The following is a 24569-nucleotide window of genomic DNA, read 5'->3' as shown; positions in this document are numbered from 1 at the left end:
ATTTTATTCTTTTACAGAGATCTACCTGGACACGTTTCTTAACAACGTTCTTAGACTCTGAAGAAAAGTTCTTCGCTTTTTCATGGTGGAGGGAAAAAAAATGGATTTAATTAGAGAAAAAATTGAAGCGTTCAAAATCCTTTATGCCTCCAGCACCCCTAAAACAGCATCCAGTTTTCTTTTGAAGCGCATCTTTATTTTCCAATTGATGGAGAACCTAGGCCACGCTCCTCTTGGCCATGGGCGCATTTAAATTGGGGCTTTACCTTCAAGCGCTTGGGAACTCTCCATGAAGTGGCAGCTTTTCAACACCACTCCAGCGGCCGGGCCCGCGGGGCTCGTGTGCCCCCCCGCCCGCCCCCAGCCCCTCCATTTTACTGAGGAAAACGAGAAATAAAGTTGTCTTACCGCTAGCTCCAGGGTTACTGTCCCTTGCGAACCCCACCTAGCAAGTCGACATCGTGACATGTCAGGTCAGCCTCAAGCTCGCTTCCCTGATAGTCAGGTAAAACAAGGAGTTAAAACACAAAATTGACACTTCTCCATTTCTGGACATCAGAAAAAACGTGATGCAAAATATTCTGAACTGTCTGAGAGCTTCTGGTAACCTCCGAGCTGCTAAAACGCTTCTTCAGAGGGATTCTCCCGCTCTAAAATTTCAAAAGAACCAAATATTGCAGATCCACCTTGACCTTTTTGTTTAAATGAGAGCAAAATATTTCCTTTTAACACAATTTTTCCCTACTCCACACACTTCACCAACTCATATACGCTCAGCTTAGGGTTTCAAACATTTTAAGCCAATAGACTACGACGACTTCGTTCAAGTGCTAAGTTAACAGAAGCTCTAACTTTAAGTTTAGAAAGAACAGGAAACGACTCGTTATCTCTCTATAAGGCTCTGATCTACTTGAGTTGATGCGAATGACAGAATTCAATCTGGCAAACCTTCGTTGTCCGACCGACCGTTGCGTTGGGGTCTACAGCTCTCGTGCCAAATGGTTTACTATGAAGTTTAAGGCTTTTTGCTCAATAATTCACATTTCTTTTCCTGCTGGCCTTATAATAAGAGGGGTTTCTGTAGCCTTTCTTCTGCGTTCAAAATACAAAAACAGGCTTCATGTGCAAGGGCAGAGGGGCCAAAAAGGGGTCAGGTTTTCATCCAAAGTCACCAAAATCATGTGGTGATCTTCTACTTGGAGCTGATTTTGGAAAGGTTTAAGCAATGCAGTTGTCATTCTTTTTAGTAACGAAGACTACGGAAGCCGAGTCCTGAAAATAAACTATTGCTACAAAATATTAAAACTTAGAAAAAAACGCAGACTACGTTTAATGAATTAGTAAAATTAAAAGCCAGGTTTAGCGAACTGGTTTTGTTAATAATGTGGAACTAAGCCTATAGCAACGCAATAGCAGCAAAAATACGTTGCTCAAGTTTTGGAATCACCGGGAATCTGGCAACCTAGTTCCTATTTTGAAGTCAGGTTATGGATACAGACGTTTGGACAACTGCTATAAATGAGTGATCAAATGATGAGTTCAATTCCACCTCCTGGCTCCTCCTCCCGCGCCAGCAGGACACTCACAAGAGCTTAACATCGGTTTGCAAGTTGAAATCTGTTATTCCGCAAGAGGATTTTTTGCTGTTATGCTGAAGAAACAATCAGAACAGATGCATGAGAGCAAATTGAAATTTATTTTCTGACTATATATCAAAACTACGCAAGCTTCTGCCCTTGAGTATCTATCATCGCAGGTTTTGCCACTGTGCTACAGTGTGTTTGTTCGATATTTTTTGTTCAATAATTTAGTATCCACCACTACTGGAGCAAGTTGTAGCACACGTTATCTTAAAGGATTCAGTAAAGCACTGCGCAAATTTAAATGGTGAATTTGAGTAACCGCAAATCACGTAAATCAAAGAACTTGGCGTATCTTGTCAATATAAACTTTGATTTTAATTTTTAATTATAAAAATAACATAGCTCACATCTCATAATCGATAAAAATATCAGCATAAAGGGCGATTTGGGCAGAAATAAATACAAGACGCTGTCGCGGTTGCATCGCTGGTTAAACCACAACAGGCTTTTGTGGCGCCCAACGCGAGGCTCGAAAACGTTCCAATTTGGCACTAGGAAGGGGAAAAGAGGGGCAACCGCACCAAGAAACCGGCCCCGTGTTCAGCAAACAGCGCACGCAGCTCTACAGGGATCAAAGAAGACAATTTTAACTTCTTTTTGTTAAATGTTTGTTTTGTCATCATCGCAATTGAAGCGTTTCCTCCCCACACCCCCCGGCACTGGGCTGACCCGGAACATGCAGGACGGGAACACTACGGGAACAATTTGAATTGGATGTCAGATGCCCTTTACAATGAAAAGCGAACACTTCTCTGGATCCCAGGGTTCCGCTCAAACACCATGGGAATTACAAAACTACGATCAAGTGGTACTGGCAGGACAGCAAACCCTTGGATTGAAGCAAATTACAGGTTCTTACCACAAGCAAAAGCCTGAAACGTTTACTCAGGCAATGCTCAAATACAAACAGAGAGGACAGGGATTTGGGGCCATTAAGCTTTATGAAGTGCAACCAAAAATTTAAAAATTATCGATTAATTCTATGAATTTGAAAGGAGGAGCCTGACCGGGGGGCAAAGTCGTTATCTGAGAACCAGCTGTACATCCTCGCTTCAACTCGGGTCCAACTCAAACCATGCAGCTCATTTGTTTGGTCACATTCTGACATGAACCACTCGAGAGACACCAGCCAGGAATAGAAGACAAAGGGAGGAGTTTGACCACTGCAGTTTAACATCCTCAATGGTCTGCGTTTAGAACACTGTAAATCAAGCAGGAGCAATGCGTTTGATTGGGATATTTAGAGGTCCAGCAATAGTTTTCTTTAGAGAAAGTTTAAATCCATTTGTTTCTCTTATTTTCTTGATTCTTCATTGGGGTACAGAATGGCTCAGATGCGACACAAGAGTAATGTTAAAATTGACATCTGGGAATGTCCAAAACAAGGGTCAAAGCAACACGAAATACCCCAAGAATGTAGCTAGAAATGTCCCCCCAAAAAATATATATATTTTTAAATGGCCTTTATTACAAGGCATGAGAATTCTACGGCAAATTGTTCATCATGGCAGAACATCAAATTAAAACGTCAAGACAGAAATAAGCACAATAGGGAGAGCACGTTTGTGTGATCTGCTGTGAGAATTTAGCTCACTCTGCCCCTAACTTGGAATTCTCAGCCCTAATCAAATCTTATCTTAAATTACGAGATTATCTTAAGCTACGCTCGAGATCGGAACCTACGTGTTTGTACGCTGAACGATACGATAGAGCAGGGACTCAGCAGCGCGTAATCAAAGGCACAAAGTTAACACCATTGTAGGCTCTGCTTCCTTCTCCACATTAGATTAGATTTAAATGAATGGTTTGGATGCATTTCAACGCTTTTTAAAAGAAAAAAGGTTCAAAATTAGATGCTGAACAGTTAAACACAGAGTGGCCCCGTGGGCTGTCTGTAATTTCTCAGTTTTCAGTGATGTCCACATGTTGGAAAGCACAAGAAATTTTGCACGAATTTGATCACTCACATAGGCAGTTATACTTGGAAAACAATGGTTTTTTTTCGCAAGAATTACCAATGAAATAATGTTTTAGGACACAATTGAATTTGAAATAGGTGATGTTTTGAATAGATTTTTGAGTTTTATTGAAATCTTACATGAACAAGAAATTGGAAATACAATCACATCAAGGAACAAATTGCCACGGCTTTGACGTTTGAAGCCAAACAAATTTTGTAGGGCAGATTTTCAAAAAGGTGTGAAGTTATAACAATTTAAAAACACAGTTAACCTACTTCTAGGAATGCAAAACATACAATCATGTTATTTTCAATACAAGAAAACTTAATTTGTTGTAATTTCTTAAAACTACTAAGACAAAGCACTAGCTTTTACTTTTATGTACAGCATACTCCTATGTAGTCTATCCCAAATCCAAAAAAAAACTGTCCAAAACCAGAGGTTCTGCAAAATCATGATTGAACAGTGTGCCATTCCTGCTTTTAAACTGCTAAAATGAAGCCTAAAATGATAAAAGCGTCAAAACCCCGTACGGAGTTCAGGAATTCTGCAAGCCCAGTAATGTCCAAGTGCGGTTATGGAAAAAAGAAAACTAAGAGACTCGAGTATATACACAATAGAGTGATTCTTCAGCCCAATACAAACGGCAGCCAATCTCTACCGAAGGATGAGACATTAAGCCAATTTTTTGTGGGTTTTTTTGAAGGATGTGGAGCTAGAGCCAATTCTACGTTTCCAATCCTCTCAAATCCCTCCTCACTTGTCTACTTCCACTGCTGCCCGTACGTATCCTGATAAAACTCCTGGTTGTCATTATTGTAACCATAGTTACCCGCATAGTCACCACCTTGCTGGAGCGGCTGCTGCGCGATGGGTTGGGAGCCCCAGTTCTGCTGGTTGTTGGTCTGACGGCGCTTGGAGTCGGGCTGGTTGTACCCGTCCGCCTTTCTCTTGCCTCCCACGTTGCCCCCGCGGTTGCCCCTGGCCCCGCGGGCGCCGCGGCCTCGCTGCTGCTGGGCAGGGCCCCCTCTCCCACCCCGCGCTCCTCTGGGCGGTCCCATGGGTGCCCCCCTTTGGGAATAACCAGCTCTACCTCTCGGGGGTGGTGCCCCCCGGCCCCGAGGTGGGGGGGGGGCACCTCTCCCACCCCTTCCTCCTCCTCCTCTTCCTCGGAGAGCGTAGCCGTCGTCATAGCCGTAATAGGGATCTTCGTAGCCACCGCGGTAGTCGTGGTAGTCATAGCCATAGTAATCATCGTAATAATCTTCATAGCCATAGTAATCGGGGGGGTAGCCATAGCCGCCTCTGCCCCCACGGCCTCGGCCTCTAAGAGGAGGCGGCATGCGAGGCGGAGGGTAGTAATAATAGTCTTCGTACCTATTAAGAAAAAGAAACATCATTTCTCTTATTATTTATCTTCAGAATTACTCCGTTATGCATCAAAAGTCTGCCAATCAAGTTTCCCGATATGCAACATGGATAAAAGTCACCGGGATTCTCCTCCCGTTTGGAAGCAGAACATCGCTCTGCGGCGTCAAAATATTCCTTATCAATGTCTCCCAAAAATCAAGTTTCCCCACACACAAAATAAAAGCCGCTCAGGTTCTCCCGTCTGGGAGCAGAACGTCGCTCTGCAAATCACAGCATTCAATTCCTCATCAAAAGTCTCCCAAAGTCAAGGAGCGGGCACTCACGCAGTGCTCCTGGAGGCCTGTCTGGCAGCCTGGCGTTCTTTCCTTTTCTTATCCGGTGGCTTTGCTAACACTATTTCAATTTCTTCCCCTTCTATCTCTTTGCCGTTCATTTCATTCATAGCCTATAAAAAAAGAAAAAAGGGAAAAAAAGAAAGAGAAACATCTAAAAATTTATTTTTGCTCAAAAGGAAACCAAAACTAACACCCGCTGCTGGGTGGGCTGCTCCGGGCTGAACTGAGACACGTGCTACTTAACCAGAACATGGACTCTTCTTTCAAGTCCTACTTTATTCACCAGTTACAGTGAAGTGGCATTTAAATAAAAAAAATGATAATTCTCTTTATATCATAAGGTAAAAGAATGGGATTCAAACATTGAAACATGACTGAAACTTGGTGATCTCATCAAATGAGACAAGACCCCTGGGAACAGTCGTGTGTGATCTGTAGTTATCCAGTGCGCACACAAAGAAAATGGGATACAAAGTATGGTCAGGACACCCCCCAAGTTCTTTACCTGGCGTTACCCACTTTGCATTTCACATTTCTGGGGATTAACATTTGCATCAACAAAGCCTTTACATCAGTGATCGCGGTGATTTATTTCTAAGGAGGTATGAAAACCAGTAGACAGTCGACTCAATGGACCAATTCTATGAATTAATATAATAGCGATGCTTCTGTTAAAAAAATTTCCATACAGAAATATCTCCCAAAATTCCTAAATTTAGTAGCCACAACTCGGTGACGGGGCAGACGTGGCAGAATTCCAGCTTGTTTCAGAGACGGGAGCATTCGAGATGCTTTTCCAAACTGACTTCAGCTTCAATTACATGAGTGACATTCATCCCAAAGCCAAACTCAAGAGTGTTCTAAACCGTATTTTGGTGGGTAGGAAAATTTTAAGTGATTAAATGGTTATAAAATGATCAATAAAGTTGAGTGAAGAGCCTTTGACCTCTTTACGTAGCCACATCCAATGTACTCGTTCCAGGCCCCAAGGTGCAAAACGCGTCCTCTCCTCCTTCCTCCCACCAACTGTGGATTTCAAAACCAGAGGAATTTCACTCCAAAACTACACACAGCCTTTGAACAGGGGTCTGGAGAGACAACCGATACCTTCTGTGTTTCCTCTGAAAAATTGTCTAGGTTGATCTTTTTTACATTTTTTCCTCTTCTCTAGATTCTCCTGCATTGGTCTCTACCTCTTTTCCATCTACTTGTTAACTCGCTACAGTTTTGTCCTTTGCAAGTTCCACATCCTCCTAAGCTACTGAAATCACAGGAACAAAATCATTAGTGCGCAAGTTCTCACCTTATTAAATGGGCTGCACAAATCATCTATGTATTCACCATATTCTTAAAGCCATTTGTACAAAACGAACTGCTCGCACAGAAAGAACCATCAACCCACCTTCACTGCTGCGCCTCTGTCCTCAAAATGAACAAACGCGTAATCCTTCAGCTTCTTTACTCTCTCCAGCTTGCCAAATTCTGAAAAGGATTTCTCCAGAATTTCTTCCGTCACAGTCGTGGCCAAGTTCCTTACAAATAAAACTTTGACCTGATTAAAACAAAACAAAAAAAACACACAAAAGGCACAAAAGCTGTAAGCTTTACAAGTCAAACCTTGAAGGAAAAGAACAGAAAGTGATAAAGTGTTATTCCCTTCTCTGCATTGCTCAGCTGGAACAAATCTTTGTCTCTACGGCACAAAGAAATCCCTTCCAAAGCACAAACCAGTTAATTTGTTCTCACCTTGGCCATGACCTCTGGGTCAGGTTCCTCCACCGGATCAGCCCATTCCACCGTCACAACGTTCCCCCAGACTTTCACCTTCCCGCTCATGAGTCGGCGTCGAGCTTGTGCTGCCGACTTGTGATCCTCGTATTCCAAGAAGCAGAAGCCGCGATTCTTCTTTTTGTCGTCGGGTTGATGATACAAGATGACATCCACCAAACCCTCTGGAAAACACAGCTTTGGCGTTAAGCTTCGAGAGGAAAAATGGGTCACCTTGCAGGTGAAATTCTCCAGAACAAACTTACCTTGCAATCAGGCCCTGCAAAACATCGACCTGAACAGTTCACACCGGTTAAGTTTAAGATATTTGACCATTTTCACATAGCATTAACACATGGCATCCCCCCGCCAACAGGGAAAGCTGGAAAGAACTCCTTCCACATCTCTCAAAAACGAGGAGAGAAAACTAAAGGAATATTCACCTGCTGTTTTCACCACTTCCCTGAAGTGCTTATAAATAACACGCCTGGAAAAGAAGCAGCAGGTTCAAATTCTCCTGCAGGTGATCAAGACTTGGATCTCTTATTTAAAGCAGAAGCTGATGACTTTTCTTCCTACTTACTGGAGAACACCACGGAAGAACTGGGCCAGAAATCCATCTGTTGTTAACTATTCCTACAATAACCTCCCCTCTAAACAGATTATTTCCTCCTCCTCATCATTCCTCAGCAAAACGTTCATTTAAAAATGAGTAAAACAGACTCTAGACCCTTTACACTCCAACACAAAATAGATTTGAAATATAAAATCTCGATCAGAAACAAACCTGGAATCCAACTTGGAAATAAATGATAAATATCTGCCAGATAACTAGACCTAAAGAACAGAGAGACTGAATTCTGGGGCCATTACAATAAACTCCTTCAGAAGGTCTTACCTGTAACTTTACCGAACTCTTCCAATATGTTTTCCTTAGTCTTGTTCTTTGGAATTGACCCGACAAATAACCTGTTGTTTGCCACCGAAATGCAAACCCCGAGGTGCTTTCCAGGACGGATTTCATAGTTGTCGCACTGAGAAAATAAAAAGCCATTCATTTGCTTTATCCACAAGATCCCCAAAGTCATACACTCAGCTACTTTCATCACAATGAATTGTTTTTATACGCAGCATATTGAATTCACAATCACTACGACTCCAGTTTTCAGGTCAGAATTCACTTGAAGAACATCGCAGAACTCAGGTTTTCCATAGGAACTTTGGAAGTTCTGCTAAAGCTCCAAAGAAACTGATGTACAAGGAACAAAACACAACAGATACAACTGCACAGGCTGAATTCATTCTGGAGTTTCTATAGGTTTTGTGGGTGGGTTTTTTTCCCCAACTTCACAAGACGTTTTGGTTTTCAGCCCCTTCCTCACACAGCATCAGGTGAATTCATAGAACGGTTTGGGTTGGAAGGGACGGACCTTCAAGATCATCTAGTTCCAACTCCCCATGTGACAAAGGATGCTTTAATCAATTAAAGACTTCGTTATCTCAGAGATTACCTTGCTGTTCACATTATCGTGAAAACAGGTCACTCACCAGCTTGACCGCTTCCTGTGCCGCGTCTTTACTGCAGAAGGTGATGAAGGCATAACCTCTGTTCTGCCCGGAGAGAGGATCCATCATGAGGCGCAGGTCCCAGATGGGACCGGCTTTCTCAAACAGCGGCACCAGTTCATCTTCATACAGGTCTCGGGGAATCTTACCCACAAAAACCTGAAAGGGAAGAGGACGTTTATACAAAGGTTTTGCAGAAATCCAGACTTTTCTAGACCGCATTCGTTTCAGCTCCCACCAACTGAATGTTTTAATATCAGTCTGAGAAAATCTCAAGCCCTCGTGTTTTCATCCCTTACACAGAGTGATGATGATAAACTTCAATAAAGTTTTGTTAAGGGGTTTAATCTATTTGGCTGAGCTCTCCCCAAATTCTTTAATCTCTGGAGATCTCAATTACAAAAACCTCTGAATTGCTGATACAAGCAAAACATTCCAATAAGATCAAATACTCTTTATTTCAGGAGCTAGTATGAGAAACAGGATTAGGGATTTGATTTGAATACATTCATATCTGACTCGTATTCCAGAGTAATTTCCATTTACAACAGAAGGACTAAGAGCTCCATGGGAGTAATTCACATTTAAGTGAATTTGCTTTGAGCCTGTACACTTGTTAACAAACCACAAGATCAACACCAGACATGACACACCAGGTGAGCACCTTGCAAGGGTCAGAACAAACACGTAGGATCTCATCCAAATCTACGATCTTCATTAGAGAAATAAATACGGGAGCATCAAAAAATTCTGGCCCAATGCAAAACCTTTGAACTCCCAGTTGTGGGGGTGACAGTTCATTTGTGTATATACCCAGCATGAGCTCTGTCTGGTTCAACTCCTGCTGAGTTTATTATACCATTGCTTCCAAAATCAGAATTATCACAGTAACTGACTATTCCCACTCAATTTATTACAGCCAAAAGCAGTTTAAGCTGCCCCAACATCTCCGATAACATGACATTTTGCAGTTACCAAAGAAGCCTCCTTTTCTTCAAATCAGGTCTTACATGGTATTACATTTGTTTTTGTCAAATGCTTGTCTTGTTTCCTTTTGATCCTCATACACTTCAACAAGCTCCTCCTTGCTGTGACTGCATTTAATGTAATATTTCTAACATTTCCTCTCCTCACCTTGTCTGCGCTTAATTTGAAAAGTCACTCAAACTGCGGTGTAGAGGTTCCTACTGTCTATGTGACCTCCAGTGTTGCTGAACAACTGGTTTACCTTAAATCACAATAAGACAACTTAAAGCAGTTGAACAGTCTGGTCCATCCTCTGACACCCACCCTGAGATACTGATCCATTGATCACACCCCTCTCAGCTTCTCTTCTCCAGCTCAACAGCCCCAGCTCTCTCAGTGTCTCCTCATCACAAAGATGCTCCAGACCCCTCAGCATCTTTCTGTCCCTCCCTGGACTCTCTCCAGTGATTCCTTGTCCTTCTCAAACTGGGGAGCCCAGCACTGGACCCACAACTGCAGATGTGAGCTCCCCTGGGCAGAGCAGAGGGGGAGGATTCACCTCCCTGACCTGCTGCTCACACTCTTCCTCACACACCCCAGGTCCCATTGGCCTCTTGGCCACAGGGCACATTGTGGGCTCATGGTCAACCTGTTGCCCACCAGAACTCACAGGTCCTTCTCTGCAATGCTGGTTCGAGCCTCATCTAAACACGTTTTCAACCCCTCCAGGGATGGTGACTCCAGCACTGCGCTGGGCAGCCTGTTCCAATGCCCCACAGCGCTTTGCGGAAGAAGTTTTTCCTAATATCCAATCTGAACCTTCCCTGGCGCAACTCGAGGCCGTTTGCTCTTGTCCTGTCACTTGCTACTTGGGAAAAGAGACCAACACCCATTCATGGGGTTGTGTGACTTGGCACTTGGCCTTGTTGAACCTCAGATAATTGGCCCAATGATCCAGCCGGTCCAGATCCCTCTGTGTGGCCATCCTAACCTCCAGCACAGCAACACTCCCACCCAACTTGGTGTCATCTGCAAACTGACTGAGGGTGCACTTGATCCCCTCGTCCAGATCTTGGATAAAGAGATCAAACAGAACTGGCCCCAGTGCTGAGCCCTGGGGACACCACTCGTGACCGGGCAACAACTGCATTGGGCTCCGTTCAGCACAACTCTTTGGGCCCTCCATCCAGTTCTTTACCCATCGCAGACACACCGTCCAGGCCATGAGCTGCAGCTTCTCCAGGAGATGCTGTGGGACACGGTGTCAAAGGCTTTGCTGAAGTCTAAGTACACAACATCCACAGCCTTTCCCTCATCTACCAGGTGGGTCACCTTGTCATGGAAGGAGATCAGGCTGGTCAAGCCTTTCACAAACCCATGCTGACTGGGTCTGATCACTTGCATGCCCTGTATGTTCTGTGCGATGTCACTCAAGATCACCTGCTCTATGACCTTGCCCAGCACTGAGCTCAGACTGACAGGTCTGTAGTTCCCGGATCATCCTTCTGGCCCTTCTTGTAGATGAGCGGCACATTCATCAACTTCCAGGCACCTAGGACCTCCACGTTTGGCCAGGACTGCTGATAAATGATGGACAGTGGCTCAGTGGTCACCTCCACCAGCTCCCTCAGCACCCGTGGGTGGATCCTATCTGGTTGCATAGACCTGTGTGTGTCCAAGTGGTGTAGCAGGTCATCAACCATTTCCCCATGGATTACTGGGGTTTCATTCTGCTCCTCATCCCTGCCCAGCTGGAGCACAACTGGTCTGACTAGTAAAGACTGAGGCAAAGGCGGCATCTGGCACCTCAGCCTTTCCCTCATCTTCCATCACTACGTTTCCTCCTGATTCCACCAAAGGATGGAGATGGTCCTTAGCCCTCTTCTTGTTGCTGATACACTTATAGAAACATTTGGTGTTGCCTTTTACAGCGTGGCCAGGCTCTGTGGGGCTTTGGCCTTTCTAATCTTCTCCCTGCATAACCCCACAGAATCCTTGTATTCCTCTTCAGTCTCTTGCCCCTCCTTCCCAAGGTTATAAATCCTCACTCTGTTCCTCAGTTCCAGCAGAAGCTCTGTTCAGCCAGGCAGGTCTTCTCACCTTCCAGCACATGGGGACAGCTGCTCCTGCACCGCCACAATCAAGTTCTTGAAGAGAGAACAGCCTTCCTGGATCCTTCGTCTGCCTACCGAGGCGCTATCAGCTTGCTCAACCATCATTTCCCTTTGGTGAATCCACGCTGACCACTCCTGATAACCTTCTTTTCCTCCACACGCCTGGAGATGACATCCAGAATGAGTTGTTCCACCACCTTGCCACAGATGGAGGTGAGCCCGATGGGTCTGTAATCTCCTTGGTTGTCCTTCTTGCCCTTTTTGAAGGCTGGAGTGAGGTCAGGCGCCTCTCCTGTTCTCCACGACCTTCCAAAGGTGACAGAGAGCGGCTCAGCAATATCACCTGCCAGCTCTCAGTACTCGAGCGTTCATCCCATCGGGGCCCACGGATTTGTGGTGACTTTGCCAGCAAGACACACAGGTTCAATCATGAACTCGAAATTCCCCGTGTGCTGACGGACTAGGCTTTGTCCTTCGGGCAAGAAGGGGCGGGGGGAACCGTTAAAACCCTTCCAACCACCTTTACAAAATTTTAAGGAGGTAAGAAAAGGCTGGGAAAAGACATCTCAGAAGTTTTAAGTCAAACAAAGGAACGCGTACAAGCCCCTTGAGAATCAGCAGTTATCAGGTTTAAAATCAAATCCTATTGCAATTATTTTCTCTTCTGAGCTTCTGCACGGCTTGAACTGCTTTGTCTTTATTACAGAATCACATTTCAAAACGGTCCAGTTGCTCTTCAAGCCCAACCAGTAAAAAACACACCAGACACTTCACCCACAAAGTCCTTTCAGCAAAAGGACAACACGTTGAATATCCGTAAGATTATTTATCAATAAATAACATACAGGTGCAATTCAGTAACACTTTAGACCATCGCATCATCACGCTGAGGTGGTCAAGAACTTCTGAACCACCTTTCTGAACGCAAGAACGCAAAAACTGATTAAATTACAGGGACTCTCAGTGTGGTGGGTTCACTTTGATTTTTAATGGCTCTTCTGGGGATTTATTCGAGGGTTTTGGGCGTTTTGAGGCTCCTGAAGTCATTTAATTGTTTTAATTATTGAAAGCCAGGAGGGGTCATTTTGGGGCTGTTTGGGCCTAAATCGGATTTTTAAAAGGTTTATTTAACGCATTTAAAGTTTGAGGGGCCAAGTTGCGACTTTAAAGCTTTTAAAAATCTACTTACTGATAATTAATTTATTAAATAAGTTAATATTTAAAGCGTGGGGGGATTTGGGGCTGTTTCCCAGGATTATGAGTCCAAATTTGGCTGCTTATTTTAACCACTTATTAATGTAATGTATTACATTAAAACGGGGATTTTGATGGTTGCATTTTAATTGAGTTTGGGGTTTTGGGGGGAGTATTTTTGGCCGTTTGGGGCTCCTGAAGCTGCTTAATTTTTTAAATTATTGTATTTAAAGTCAGGAGGGGGCATTTGGGGGCCGAATTCACTTTATTTAATGTATTTAAAGCTCAGGATCCCAGTTCTGGGCTGTTTTGGGGCTGATTAGCACCCCCTAAAATCTTTTACAATCAACTTATCAATAATTTACTAAGTTTAATATTAAAGTGGGGACAAATTTGGCTTTTTTTAACCCGCTGCCATCTTGTGCTCCCGGCGCCATTTTGTCTCCCCCCTCATGCTGACGGGGGAGAGGAGGCACCCGCTGATTGGCCAGCACCATTTGGCGGGAAAGCTTCCCATTGGCTCAGCCCCAGGCGGCCGTCTCAGAGGATGATAATTTCGATAATTTGTGCTCAAAGAAGTTTTTAAGATCTATTTTACAATTAATTTGTTCACTAAGTTAATATTTAAGCAGGGGGGCTTTGGGGCTATTTACTAGGATCTTGAAACCAAATTGGGCATTAAAAGCCAAAACAAAACAAAAGCTGCAGCTCTTGCCCAGAGAACAGTGCGGGCAGCCTGACCACGCCCCCCCCACTGCCCTCAGTGGGGGGTCACAAGGGTCTGTGGGGTTCAACAGGGCTGTTTTGGGGTGAAACACCCCAGAAGAGGCTGAACCCCCTGCAGGTGAGTGACCCACACACTGACCCAGTGACCCACAGCACCAATACTGCCCCAGAGCCCCCCAAATGCTGCCCCATAGCGACTGCAAACTACCACACAGACCCCCCCAGCACTGCCCCACAGCACCCCATAGCTCCTCTGCTCCACGCCAGAGATCCACAGCACTGCCTCACAGAACCCCACAGTTCCTCCAGTCTGCCCCACATCACCCCATAGATCCATAGCACTGCCCCACAGCACGCCATAGCTCCTCCACTCTGCCCCACAGCACCCCATAGATCCATAGCACTGCCCCACAGCACTCCATAGCTCCTCCACTCTGCCCCACAGCACCCCATAGTTCCTCCACTCTGCCCCATAGATCCACAGAAACCCTTCGCTCCTCCGCTCTGCCCCACAGATCCACAGAAACCCTTCGCTCCTCCGCTCTGCCCCACAGACCCACAGCGCTGCCCCACAGCACCCAGTACCAGGGCTGTTTTCACATAAGTTGTAACAAAAGCAAATCAACAATCCGTTACAAATCCCTGTTCTCGGTTGTCCCTTCAGAACCCTGAGGATCTTCCCACAATGTCCACATCTCTTTTACTTCCAGCACTTTGCATGAAATGAACCTTGGTCCCGTCACTTCCATTCCATTTATGTCGCAAACAGAGTCGTGCTTTTCCATATCTATACAATTAACCCTTGCTTTTTAAGCGATGGACCGTTAAGTCTCACTTTAATGGCCATGTTACATTGTAAAATATTTTATGCAGCTTGATTATATTCCACCTGCTTTTCCCCCCTCGCTCTATTATCCGAGGAGTGAGAAAGGCTGATGAACACACACGCTTTGCCCTATGATACTTTCAACCTTCCTTTGGAATATGGTTTATTTTTGAGTATTTCTCCCTTATCAGTTTGCACAAACACACAGAATGTACCGACCTCAGTTCCGATCCCGGGCTGCACCCCGGAATACACGGTATCTGGGGGGGGTCCCCCATATTTCCTCTGGCCCGTAGTCACATCCAAAGTGTAACCAGTTCTCTCCAGCAAAGCCTGGAAATGAATCAGCACATTAGTTAGGAGGTGGGAAAAGAGGGAGTTAAAACAGAAAAAAAAGTGTCCTAAGACAAACATTTCCTTATCTGCCCCCTGCCACATTTGGTAAGAAGGCAAAACCTACAAAAACCCCTTATTTTGGGGTTTTAAAAACCCACTACCAAGATTGTTTTTATACTACACGGTCACTGGAAAGTTCCTTTTTCTTTTCCATTTCATCCGTAGCAGTCCAAGAACTCCAGAGCACCAGGTGATTCTTTTCACCCCCTCTATATTTAGGGTTTTCTTAATACACTGATACCTCATTGAGATGTCCAATCGGTCTCAAAGTAATTTCAGGAATGCGGGAAAGCTTTAAAATAAGACAACTAAGATAATTCTTACACAGATAGAAACGTTTTCATAGAACTCAGATAACATTAAGTTCATCGTGCAATTAGGGAGATCTGTATTTTAAACAAGCACTCTTTGAGCGTCTATAATTTAATTCCAAGTGTGAATATATTTACCCAGGTAGCGCTGATGCTTTTTAAATATATACAGAATTACTTCACTCTGCACGTCGGGCAGTAAAGAATAATCAGTATTTTCTGCACACAGGCAGAAAATAATCAGGATTTTCTGTTACCTTAATCTTGGCTTCATCTGGTCCCTTGGTTGACTCCTGCACTTTGCTGCCTTGTTTCTCTCTTTGCCTGTAGGTCTTCATAACTCCACATAAAAATGCACTTTTGTTCTGCAGACACAATTCACAAAACAATTCAATTGTGCGTGTGAAAAGCCCTGGGGAATCACCGAATCTCACACTCCAGACCCCGAGGTCACTATATCAAGCCAATACCAAAAAATGACAAAATAATCCTTTAGAAAAAATATGAGAATTGATTGAACAAACTCAGACTGAAAAAACAGATTCCAGGTGGTATGTTACCTTATTTTCTCAATAGCACACTGACTTTCATTATCTCAAATACCTCCTCGTTTCAGGCAACTTTTAAATTTGGGTTTGAAATGCTCAAATGCAGCAACACGACTGAATTTCTAAGTCCCAACCCTCGTGCCGACAGCACCTGGACACTATTTGCACTGATGCTCTGACCTTACCTGGACATGCGACAGGTCACTCTCTTTAAACTGCTGTAACACAGACAGGGCTCCTTCTTCATTAAACTCCCTAAGAGCATCAATGGCTCTTTCATCAAGATCGACATAAGCTACCAAGCCTAAAATTAAAGATAAACAAGTTACAGATTTCTCTTTAAGTGCAGACAAACTAAGAACTTAAAGTCAAAAAGTTACGATCCATAGCAACAGAATTATACATTTAACATCATGACATATTCCTACACAGGTATGAGAGAACATGAGTACAACAATGAGAAAAAATTAAAATGTATAGACCTAAGTGCAAAATCAGAGCTCACGTGTGACAGTTTCCTAACACACAACTGGCTGCATAAAAGGAGCTTTATACACCAGGGTTTGAAACAACCAACTCTGGCTCACTTCTAATAACCTGGATTTGGTTTGTCTGTCTTATTTCAGTTTCCTGCGTCCTTCCCTCGAATGGAGCTGCTCTGGAATGAGCTGACATGTGAACGTCACAGGGATGTGAAAAAGGAGCTGCCTAACTGATGATCAAATACTCATCAAGCTCTACCCCACTGAACATTAGTGAGTGGAACGGTTTGTTCACTCTTCAACTTCAAAAAGCAAAAAACAGTGGACTCCCTATATTTTTTTAACTCGTTTTGTTGCTTTACGCAGTTTCGAGAGCCAGAATGCAAAAAGGTTATTATTTTATTATTTCAAGCCCCGCTGTGTACCCAAAAAGGTTAATTATACAGGTACAGACTCCCCCACGAAACACTGGACCAGTTCTGAAGCACTTTGTTCTCTTTAATGATCTTTACAGGTTCTTTCTTTCCTTTTGCACAAGCTGTGGAGCTTCAAGTCCAGACTGAGATTTGCGCTTTTTAAACTACACGGATACCAAGAACTCCACACACTTTGCAACAACTTGATCCACAAAACGCAGGTTGAGTGTTACTTGATTTCAAAAATACTCGGGAGTGCCGAGCCCAAGGACTACATTTCAGAAGTGATCCTGCACATTGGAAGGCATCTGTATCTTATAGAGAAGACCTCAGCGGATTAAAAATCCCAAATTTAGTGCTTGGCTTTGCTGCCCAACCCCTGCGCAATGCAAACTTCTTCGGTGGCTTTAAGGAGGTTGAATAAATGTTTTCCCCATTAATCATGCAGTGGAATTGTATTAAGCAGTCAGGTTCTGGGCTGAAAAGCTTTTGAATGAGATCTCAGAACACAACTTCACTGCCCCACAGCCCCACAAGCATTTTCCACCTTCTCTCAACCCATCGAGTGCACGTTGTGACCCACAAAGTACATTGGCCAAAGCCAATAAAAGCTGGGAAAGGCTCAATGGACACTCGCTCCCAAAAGAACCATGCTGAAGATTTTGGAACTGCCTTCCCTCCATCAGTGGGATGTGGACTCTCACTGTGCCAGCGAGGCGTTCGAGATCAGCACATAGAGCGTTTCTACTGCTTTTGGTAAATCTGCTCACAGAACACGGTCTAAAGAGGGAAAGGAATGACCAGGGGGGTTACAAAAACAAACTAGAAAAACCTTTGTCTGTAAAGAAACCTCCCTAGAAGCTGCAGAGACCACTTCCTACCCAGCAAGGAATTACTTGAGCTGCTACCGAGCTCAGTCCTCAACTTGGTTGAAAAGCAGTTGGTGTCAAAGCGTGATAACCAACATGGATTAAAGTGTCCACTCGGAACTCGAGAGAACATAAAAATCCAACATGGATTAAAGTGTCCGCTCGGAACTCGAGAGAACACCAAAATCCCCAGGCAGACTCAATTCCAATGTAGTCCCAGGCAAGACAAGTTGCTTCCCTAAGTCACCCTGGAGTGTTTAGGAACCACTGTGAGGAGCTGACAGGAGAAAAGTAAAAGCAAAATGATGATTTGGGTTGAAGGGAAAAAAATATGTACAGTTTAGTGTGCTCAGACATAGATCTTTATTTGAAACTAGTGCTCTGTGCCCTGAAGTTATCACATACAACACTAAGGATGTGTCAGGTCATTAGTCAACGTCAAACCCAATTTGCCTTTAGGGAAAGTCAAAACATTCAGAGCTACACAGATCAAAAAACAGTGAATTTTTTTTACACCTTAATCTCTAAAAATTGGACAGCGCTACGCCCTCGCTTGCATACCCAATCAGAAACAAGAAATGCAATGTGATACCTGTCTGAAATATTTCATCAAGTCTCTCTGCCACGCTCTGGGGGAGGCCTGCCTGTATCAGTGTCCTGCAGTGCTCTGTGTGAGTTACACTGGAAGTGTCCATGGGCTCCTCCTCTTCTTTTAACTGTACCGCATTACCATTCACCTGATTAGCCATTCTATTAGGCTGCTGGAAAAAATTCAGGAGCTGCATTACAATAAATCACTAGGTTGTAGGACAATGCATGAGTTATCTAAACTAATCGGTATACATGCTGCAAATGACCTGTAGCAAAATATTTAATACTGTTTTGATGCAGCTGGTCTAAGTTTCAAAAGAAAGCACAACCCTTGATATCGTGAAAAATGTACATGGAAGAATTTACAGAATTAAAAAAAATGTACCTCATGTACATAACGACGTCTAAAGTTTATGTGCCAATTGTAAGTTAACTGGTTACCATAGCAGCTACTGGGACACCACAATAACATCCTTCATCAGAAGAACTAGTGCTATATTCATTTCCCATTCCACTACTTTTCAAACAATCGTTTCAAATTTAGCAAACACATAACCCTTAACATATAGGAACGTCAGTACTCGTTGGCTAATTTTCACTTTCTTGTTGCCATGTCTTCCTTCAAACCCAATGTGCTGCATTCAACTCAAACGCTTTCTCATGACACTGTCAGAAAAGAGAGAAAAATTGCACCGTAATCCACATTATAATTTGGAGCTGCAACTGAACTTTCAGTTCTACTCAATAGGAGCTCTACAAATCACAACTATTTGTTTTTATAATATGTAAGTTATTGGTTTAAAAGGAAGCCATGACCACGGCATCTTCAGTTCTTACACAAATAAGAAGACAACTGGATTCCAAACACGTGCACCGAAAAGTGCACAACTATCTTCTCCAACAACCCCAGCGGGCTTTGCCCAATTCGTTATATCCAGTTTCAATTTCTCCATTAGCCAGACGGCTGATATTTAGTGCTCGCAAATAAAAGGGCTGACGAGAGACGATCCAACCACCCAGCAGAGAACATCGGGGCAATCAGCTGCTCAACCCACACGTGAAATGCGCCTCGGACTTTAAAAGATGGGGAAGAAGTCAATGAAATGTGAAATGACAACGTCTGCAGCACGGGCAGAGCAATGCGACTTGGTGCTGGAATACGGGTATGAAGGTGATTCAAGAACACTTTTGGATTGTATTTGAAATGCTGAAGCCTCGAGCTATTTACTGTGCTGCAAAACAAGTCTCCAAACACAACCGCACCTCTAATAGTCACTTGTACACCCAGCCCCTCTACACTAAAGCTCATGAGCTTTTGGGCAGATTTCCTATGAAGACTTGCAAGAAAACAAAAATTATATCTATCTATCTATCTCTATATATAGTGTTACTTGACAAAGAGAAATTTCTAACCCATTCAGTTCACTAAAAAGTAACCACAACTATAGCCTAATTACAGAAGAAAACAAGAAGTCCTACCTGAAGACTACAAGAATGCTTATCTATCGTTTTAAGTATCAACCAAATTCTCCAAATATTAAGTGAACATGAAGTTACAAAAATCATGGAAAACAGAAATCAGCTGAGCCCTCGAATCTGAAACAGGGGGGGGTTAGTTAAACTGCAAATGCTTTGGGTGCAGTATCATCCCAAACCCCTCTGCTCCAAGATGCACGGGGTGATATACCCAAAAAATATCCAGGGAGGGGTTTTTTGTTTTTACTGGCTTATAAAATCAGTTCCGAACACACACATTGACTTGTCTGACCACCCCGCCAAGAGCCGCAAGGCTGAGCCAACACATCAAGTTATTTGAAACTATTACAAGTACCTTCGGAATTTCAGACACGGGGTTTTTGTGAATCTAAATCAGCTTGCGAGTGTCACACACCCCAAAGTTTGGTGCCATTCTCAGCATCTCCTATAACCAAACAAGAGCTCGCCAGCTATTCTGTGTCACAAGCCGGTCAATAACTCCAACTCCTGATGGCGTGAAAACACATTTACCTTCATCACCAACACACGGAGCAATACCTCACCCCTGAGCACCAGATTACTGCACAGCACCACGTGCTTATTTAAACAGGCTTTTAGACAACGCCAATTAAATCTCAGCGTTTTAATTCTCCAGCCATACGGTTTATTTTCATTTAAGAATTAGTATCCTCATAAAGAACTCAACTCAAACACATGGTCACTAGCCAGAACAGTTCAGTTTGGGTGTTCAAATTTTAACTATTTCCTGTCACACAAACTTGACTTGGAAGAAATTTACTCTGGAAAATCTTGAAGTGACCCAGCTGCCAAAATATTCAGGTCTCCACAACATCCAGAAGAAATAAGTTCCTTCTCACAATCCTAATAATGAGATTCCCTGCTGGCTCTGCAAGCTGGGCCTGAAATCTGAGATTAGACTTATTAGAACTTATTTTATCAATAAGGAAAACACAGTTGTTTTATTAACATTTTTGTTCTCCTCTAAAAAAATATTAAAAGCATATTAGAGGACAGAGGAGTATTCATTTGGCTCAGCCTATGACAGGCCAGGTCATGCAAAAAAGCACCCACGTGCACTGAGAGTTTCTCCAGCTGTATTAACTCAAATATCTCAAAGAGGGATATTGATTGAAGCGTGGATTTTAACTAAAGGATTCTGCATATTAGTATGTGCGAGGGGAATGGAAGGATTGTCTTGGTTCAGACTTCACACTGGTGTCAACACTGTTTTTCTGCAGGTCATGAATACTTAATAATATAAAACATCTTTCTAGCCATCCAGTATCTTTCACCTGGAATTCCTGCATCTCTAAAGAGTCATGTGCCCTTTTTTGAGCTCTAATCGTATGACAAGATGCTCGAACAGCCCCGCTGTTCCTGTTCCCTGGATCCTCCACCACGACTCAAACAGCGGTTGCCACCCACAGCCATTCTAAGTATAACTCCAGCCAATTAATTATAAATTCACAGCCTCGTTAACTCAAAACACACTTAGTAACAGAGCAGAAATGGCAATTTCTGGCCAAGGGACAATATCTCAAGCCACCACAACCAACTTTGCAGTGATTACCCATCAATATTGTCAGCTTCCTGCTACATGACACTTGATTTCACAGAGGAACTAAACTGCGCTTTTTCAGCTCAGGTTGACACAGAAAAACTCCACACTAAAGTCATCCAACTTGCCTATGATACTGTTCTTTCTACTGAACACACTTTGTCAAGCATTTAAGTTATACCACATTAAAAGGGGAATGTTTCTTGGGGTTTTCTTTGGTTGGTTCACTCTGTTTTGTTGTTTGTTTTTTTTTTTAATTAACCACAACAGAACAACTGTAGTCCCTATAAGGTTGACACCTGACACTTCAAGAAGGTTCTTGTCAAAAGAGAAAGAAACACAGGAGCGAGGGTAAGAACTCACATTAAAACTCTGAGCTGGGAGCTTAATAAAGTCTCACCAACGGCACTGGCACATCCTCTTATTTTTACACCAAGCCTCTAACAGCCATTTCTTTTGTACCGTGGCTAATTCAATCCCAGAAAGTACATTTTTAATAGTTTAATTATGAGAGATGTGTTTATCAGCATGAATTACAAGGCTTGTTTTGAAGTTATCACCCCCTGAAGTTTCCACGTTTCAGTGGCAGGACCTTTGTGACAAGTGCAGTCGGCACCTCAGCCTTTCCCCCTCCCGAACCCCACGGGATGAAAAAACCTGAGACCCTCAGGATGCTCAGCAAGAGAAGAGCACAGACTGCACCGAAACTCGACAAAAGCACCATCAAGAGGTAGATTTACCTCAACAGCAGCACCAAACACGGCACTGGCAGCCGCGACGTCGTGCTGACCTGAGCTACAAACTCCGTCCGCGCTCATTTCCAACCAGAGCTCAGCTGGTTATTGGGGCTGTGCAGCAGCAAAATGCTGGCGGGACACTTTAACCAAAATAAGCTTTGTCCTGATTCATTTATCCTCAAAGAGTTGGTCAGATCTTTGCCTAAGGAAGGAGTATTGGGGTTTTTATGACAAAAATAATCAGAGGCTCAAATATTATCCTGACTGTGTTCACATCTAGCCAGAAAAACTACGAAGTAAAGTCATTAAATACTTGTGGGAAAGACAGCTTCTAGGACACAAAATTATCAAGCAGACTCTGCTAGTTTGCATAGGTAAAAAGAAAATTATACTGCGAGACGCAGCGTTGTGGTCAGATTACCTTTACGTTTAGAAGGCGCGTAAAAAAAAAAAAATCAGTCTTAAAGCATAATCTCAAAAAGAAATAAAAAATAAAACACAACACACAGCATTGCAGCATAAACACATGACTACCAGTAGGACCATTTGGTGGAGTGTATAACGGGAGGGGAATCCAAACAACTATTTTAAAGAGTAGTCCAGCAGAGTAAACTAAATCATCTAAAGAGAACTAGCCACAGGTAACGAGGCTGCTAAGACCCAGCAACTAGGGCCTAACTTTAAACACAACAGCAATAACGACTTATTAAAAGTTTTGAAGGTTTAATCAAGGCCTGCGGTGTTTAAGAAAAACAACGTCTTAGCAACCAAATTCTGGAGACCTTCTCCTTTGACAAGTGTCACTCGCTCAACCCCCGCACGGAGCGGGAGCCAGGAGCAGGTGCTGAGCGGTTTAGCTCCCACAGCTCTGCCCGAAGCTTCAGCCCCACCGGCGCGGCGGGGACCAGGAGGGAGCGGGCAGAGCGCGTCCCGGCCCCCCCGCCGCATGCAGGGCCGGGCCCGGCCCGGGCCGCCCCCCCACCAGGCCGCAGGACCCGCCCCGCCCCGTTCCCCAGCCCCCCCGCCCCGCCGCGGCCTGCAGAGTGGCCACACCGCGGCCTGCACCCAGCGGCGCCGCCGCCCCGCTCTCCACCGCCCCGGGCCCGCCTCCGCCAGCGCCGAGGCCTACACGGGAGCCCCCCCCGCGCGAAGCGGCCCCCCCGGCATCCCCCGGGACTCACCGGAGCGGGGCCTGCGCGGCGCAGCTCGGGCCGAAGCAGCGACGGCAAATGGCGCGCGCTCCTCCTTCTCCTCATGGACGGCGGCGCGACCCCGGCAACACGCGGGGTTTCCCGGAACTGTTTCCAGGGACCGCCGCTTCGCCCACTCAGAGCCTCACGCTCCGGACGAGCAGCCGGGAGGACCTATAAGATGCGGGGGGCGGGACGCGCCGCTTTCCTGGAGGACCAATGAGAGGGAGGCACTGCAGCCAATGGCGCAGCGCCTTCGACCCGGCGCGCCGGTAGGGCCGGAGCTGGGGGGATTTAAAGGGGCAGCGCCACTCGCGGCCTCCGAACAAAGGGAGCGCTCGGGGCCGCCCCCGCTCCGCTCCTCCCCGCCCGGGCGGAGCCTCCGCCGGAGCGGGCCCGGGGCTGGCTGGGGGGCGGTGCCCAGCGAGGTGAACCCTGGCCCTGGGGGCGGGCCCGACCCCGCGTCTTCTGGGTGCCGTTTCCCGCGGTCCCGGCTGGGGATTCGGGCCTTGGCGGTGCCGGTCGGGACCCGGCGGGCTCTGCTGGAACCGTGTCCCGCTGTGGGGGAACCGGGGCCGGTCCCGGGCGGCTCCGGGGCCGCAGCGCAGGGGGGTGAACGGGGGCGGCTTCTCTGATGTCCGGGCCGGCTGTTTTGCAATTAATCCGTGATTAACTTGGTTTGCTGAATCAGGCTCTTAATGAGTGAAGATTGGACGCAATAAATAAGTCCGGGGGAATTCAGCTTGGGTAAAAATTTTAGGATAGAGGAACGGAGGGATCTGAGCATCTTTTCCTTTAGTGGTGCTTAATAAATGTCCTGCAAAGCTCTGAAATATTTTATAATGTAGAATCCAGGAGTGAAGTATGGAGTTTACTGAGACGTCTCCCATCAGATGACAACTGAACGTGATGAGACTACAGCAAAAGGTATGTTGAGGTATGAACAACCAGAACCTTAAATTACACTTCCACAACATGGCAGTGTAATAATTTCAGTTGTTCGGATCTTACAGCAACATTCCTAAGGTACCAATTGCCAAAATAAAAGCCTTTATGGCACTGCTGACACTTTCTTCTCTCTTGCGCTGGTATTTCCCAAGCCCCTTGTGGGTAATTAATGATCTGCAGGTAGTTGTGAGCATTCCCAGGCTGTGGGGTTTGGGGGTAGGTAGTTCTCATTTTCAACCCAAATCCACGCTGATTGTCTGTTAAGCCTGGGATGCTTTTGCAAGTATAGGAGTTGAGCATGTGAGTTTTCCACTAAGGGATTAATAACTGGGATCTCTCCCAGTTCCCCCTGCCATGACAGGGACATCTTCACCAGCTCAGGTTGCTCAGAGCCCCGTCCAGCCTGGCCTGGGATGTCTCCAGGGATGGTTCATCCACCACCTCTCTGGGAACCTGGGCCAGGCTCTCACCACCCTCAGGGCAACAATTCCTTCCTCATGTCCAGCCTGGATCTCCCTCCTTTAGTTTAAACCATCACCCCTTGTCCTGTCACAACA

The 24569-nt window shown here is 44.9% G+C and overlaps 1 protein-coding gene across 3 annotated transcripts; it reads right to left on the bottom strand.

Annotated features, from left to right (window-relative positions):
* Positions 1-3700: 3700 nt before the first annotated feature.
* HNRNPR (heterogeneous nuclear ribonucleoprotein R) lies at positions 3701-23199 on the bottom strand. Of its 3 annotated transcripts, none has more exons than XM_065857054.2 (11): positions 23056-23186; positions 18084-18252; positions 15910-16028; positions 15434-15541; positions 14689-14802; positions 8626-8802; positions 7976-8111; positions 7057-7262; positions 6713-6862; positions 5299-5420; positions 3701-4981 (listed from the first exon to the last, which is right to left on the bottom strand). In XM_065857054.2, the coding sequence occupies exons 1-11, from the start codon at positions 23128-23130 to the stop codon at positions 4369-4371; spliced, it is 1989 nt and encodes a 662-aa protein (XP_065713126.1). In that variant the 5' UTR covers positions 23131-23186; the 3' UTR covers positions 3701-4368. The 3 variants fall into 3 exon arrangements, with proteins under 3 accessions (XP_065713126.1, XP_065713128.1, XP_065713129.1); XM_065857056.2 differs by having other exon boundaries at positions 18084-18249; positions 23056-23185; XM_065857057.2 differs by lacking the exon at positions 18084-18252 and having other exon boundaries at positions 23056-23199.
* Positions 23200-24569: the final 1370 nt, after the last annotated feature.

The sequence above is a fragment of the Patagioenas fasciata genome, chromosome 25 (genome assembly GCF_037038585.1).
Source record: "Patagioenas fasciata isolate bPatFas1 chromosome 25, bPatFas1.hap1, whole genome shotgun sequence".
NCBI classification, from domain to species: domain Eukaryota; kingdom Metazoa; phylum Chordata; class Aves; order Columbiformes; family Columbidae; genus Patagioenas; species Patagioenas fasciata.
The sequence above is the reverse complement of the archived record's forward strand: the minus strand, read 5'-3'. Positions and strand labels throughout refer to the sequence as shown.

Bases quoted from the DNA above. Each gene is read 5' to 3' on its own strand.
- HNRNPR (XM_065857054.2), bottom strand. From the start codon at position 23,130: ATGAGGAGAAGGAGGAGCGCGCGCCATTTGCCGTCGCTGCTTCGGCCC. The intron at 16,029-18,083 runs GTATCACATTGC...CTTTAATTTTAG, and splicing joins TGATGAAATATTTCAGACAG to GCTTGGTAGCTTATGTCGAT. The intron at 15,542-15,909 runs GTAAGGTCAGAG...TTGTGTCTGCAG, and splicing joins GTGACCTGTCGCATGTCCAG to AACAAAAGTGCATTTTTATG.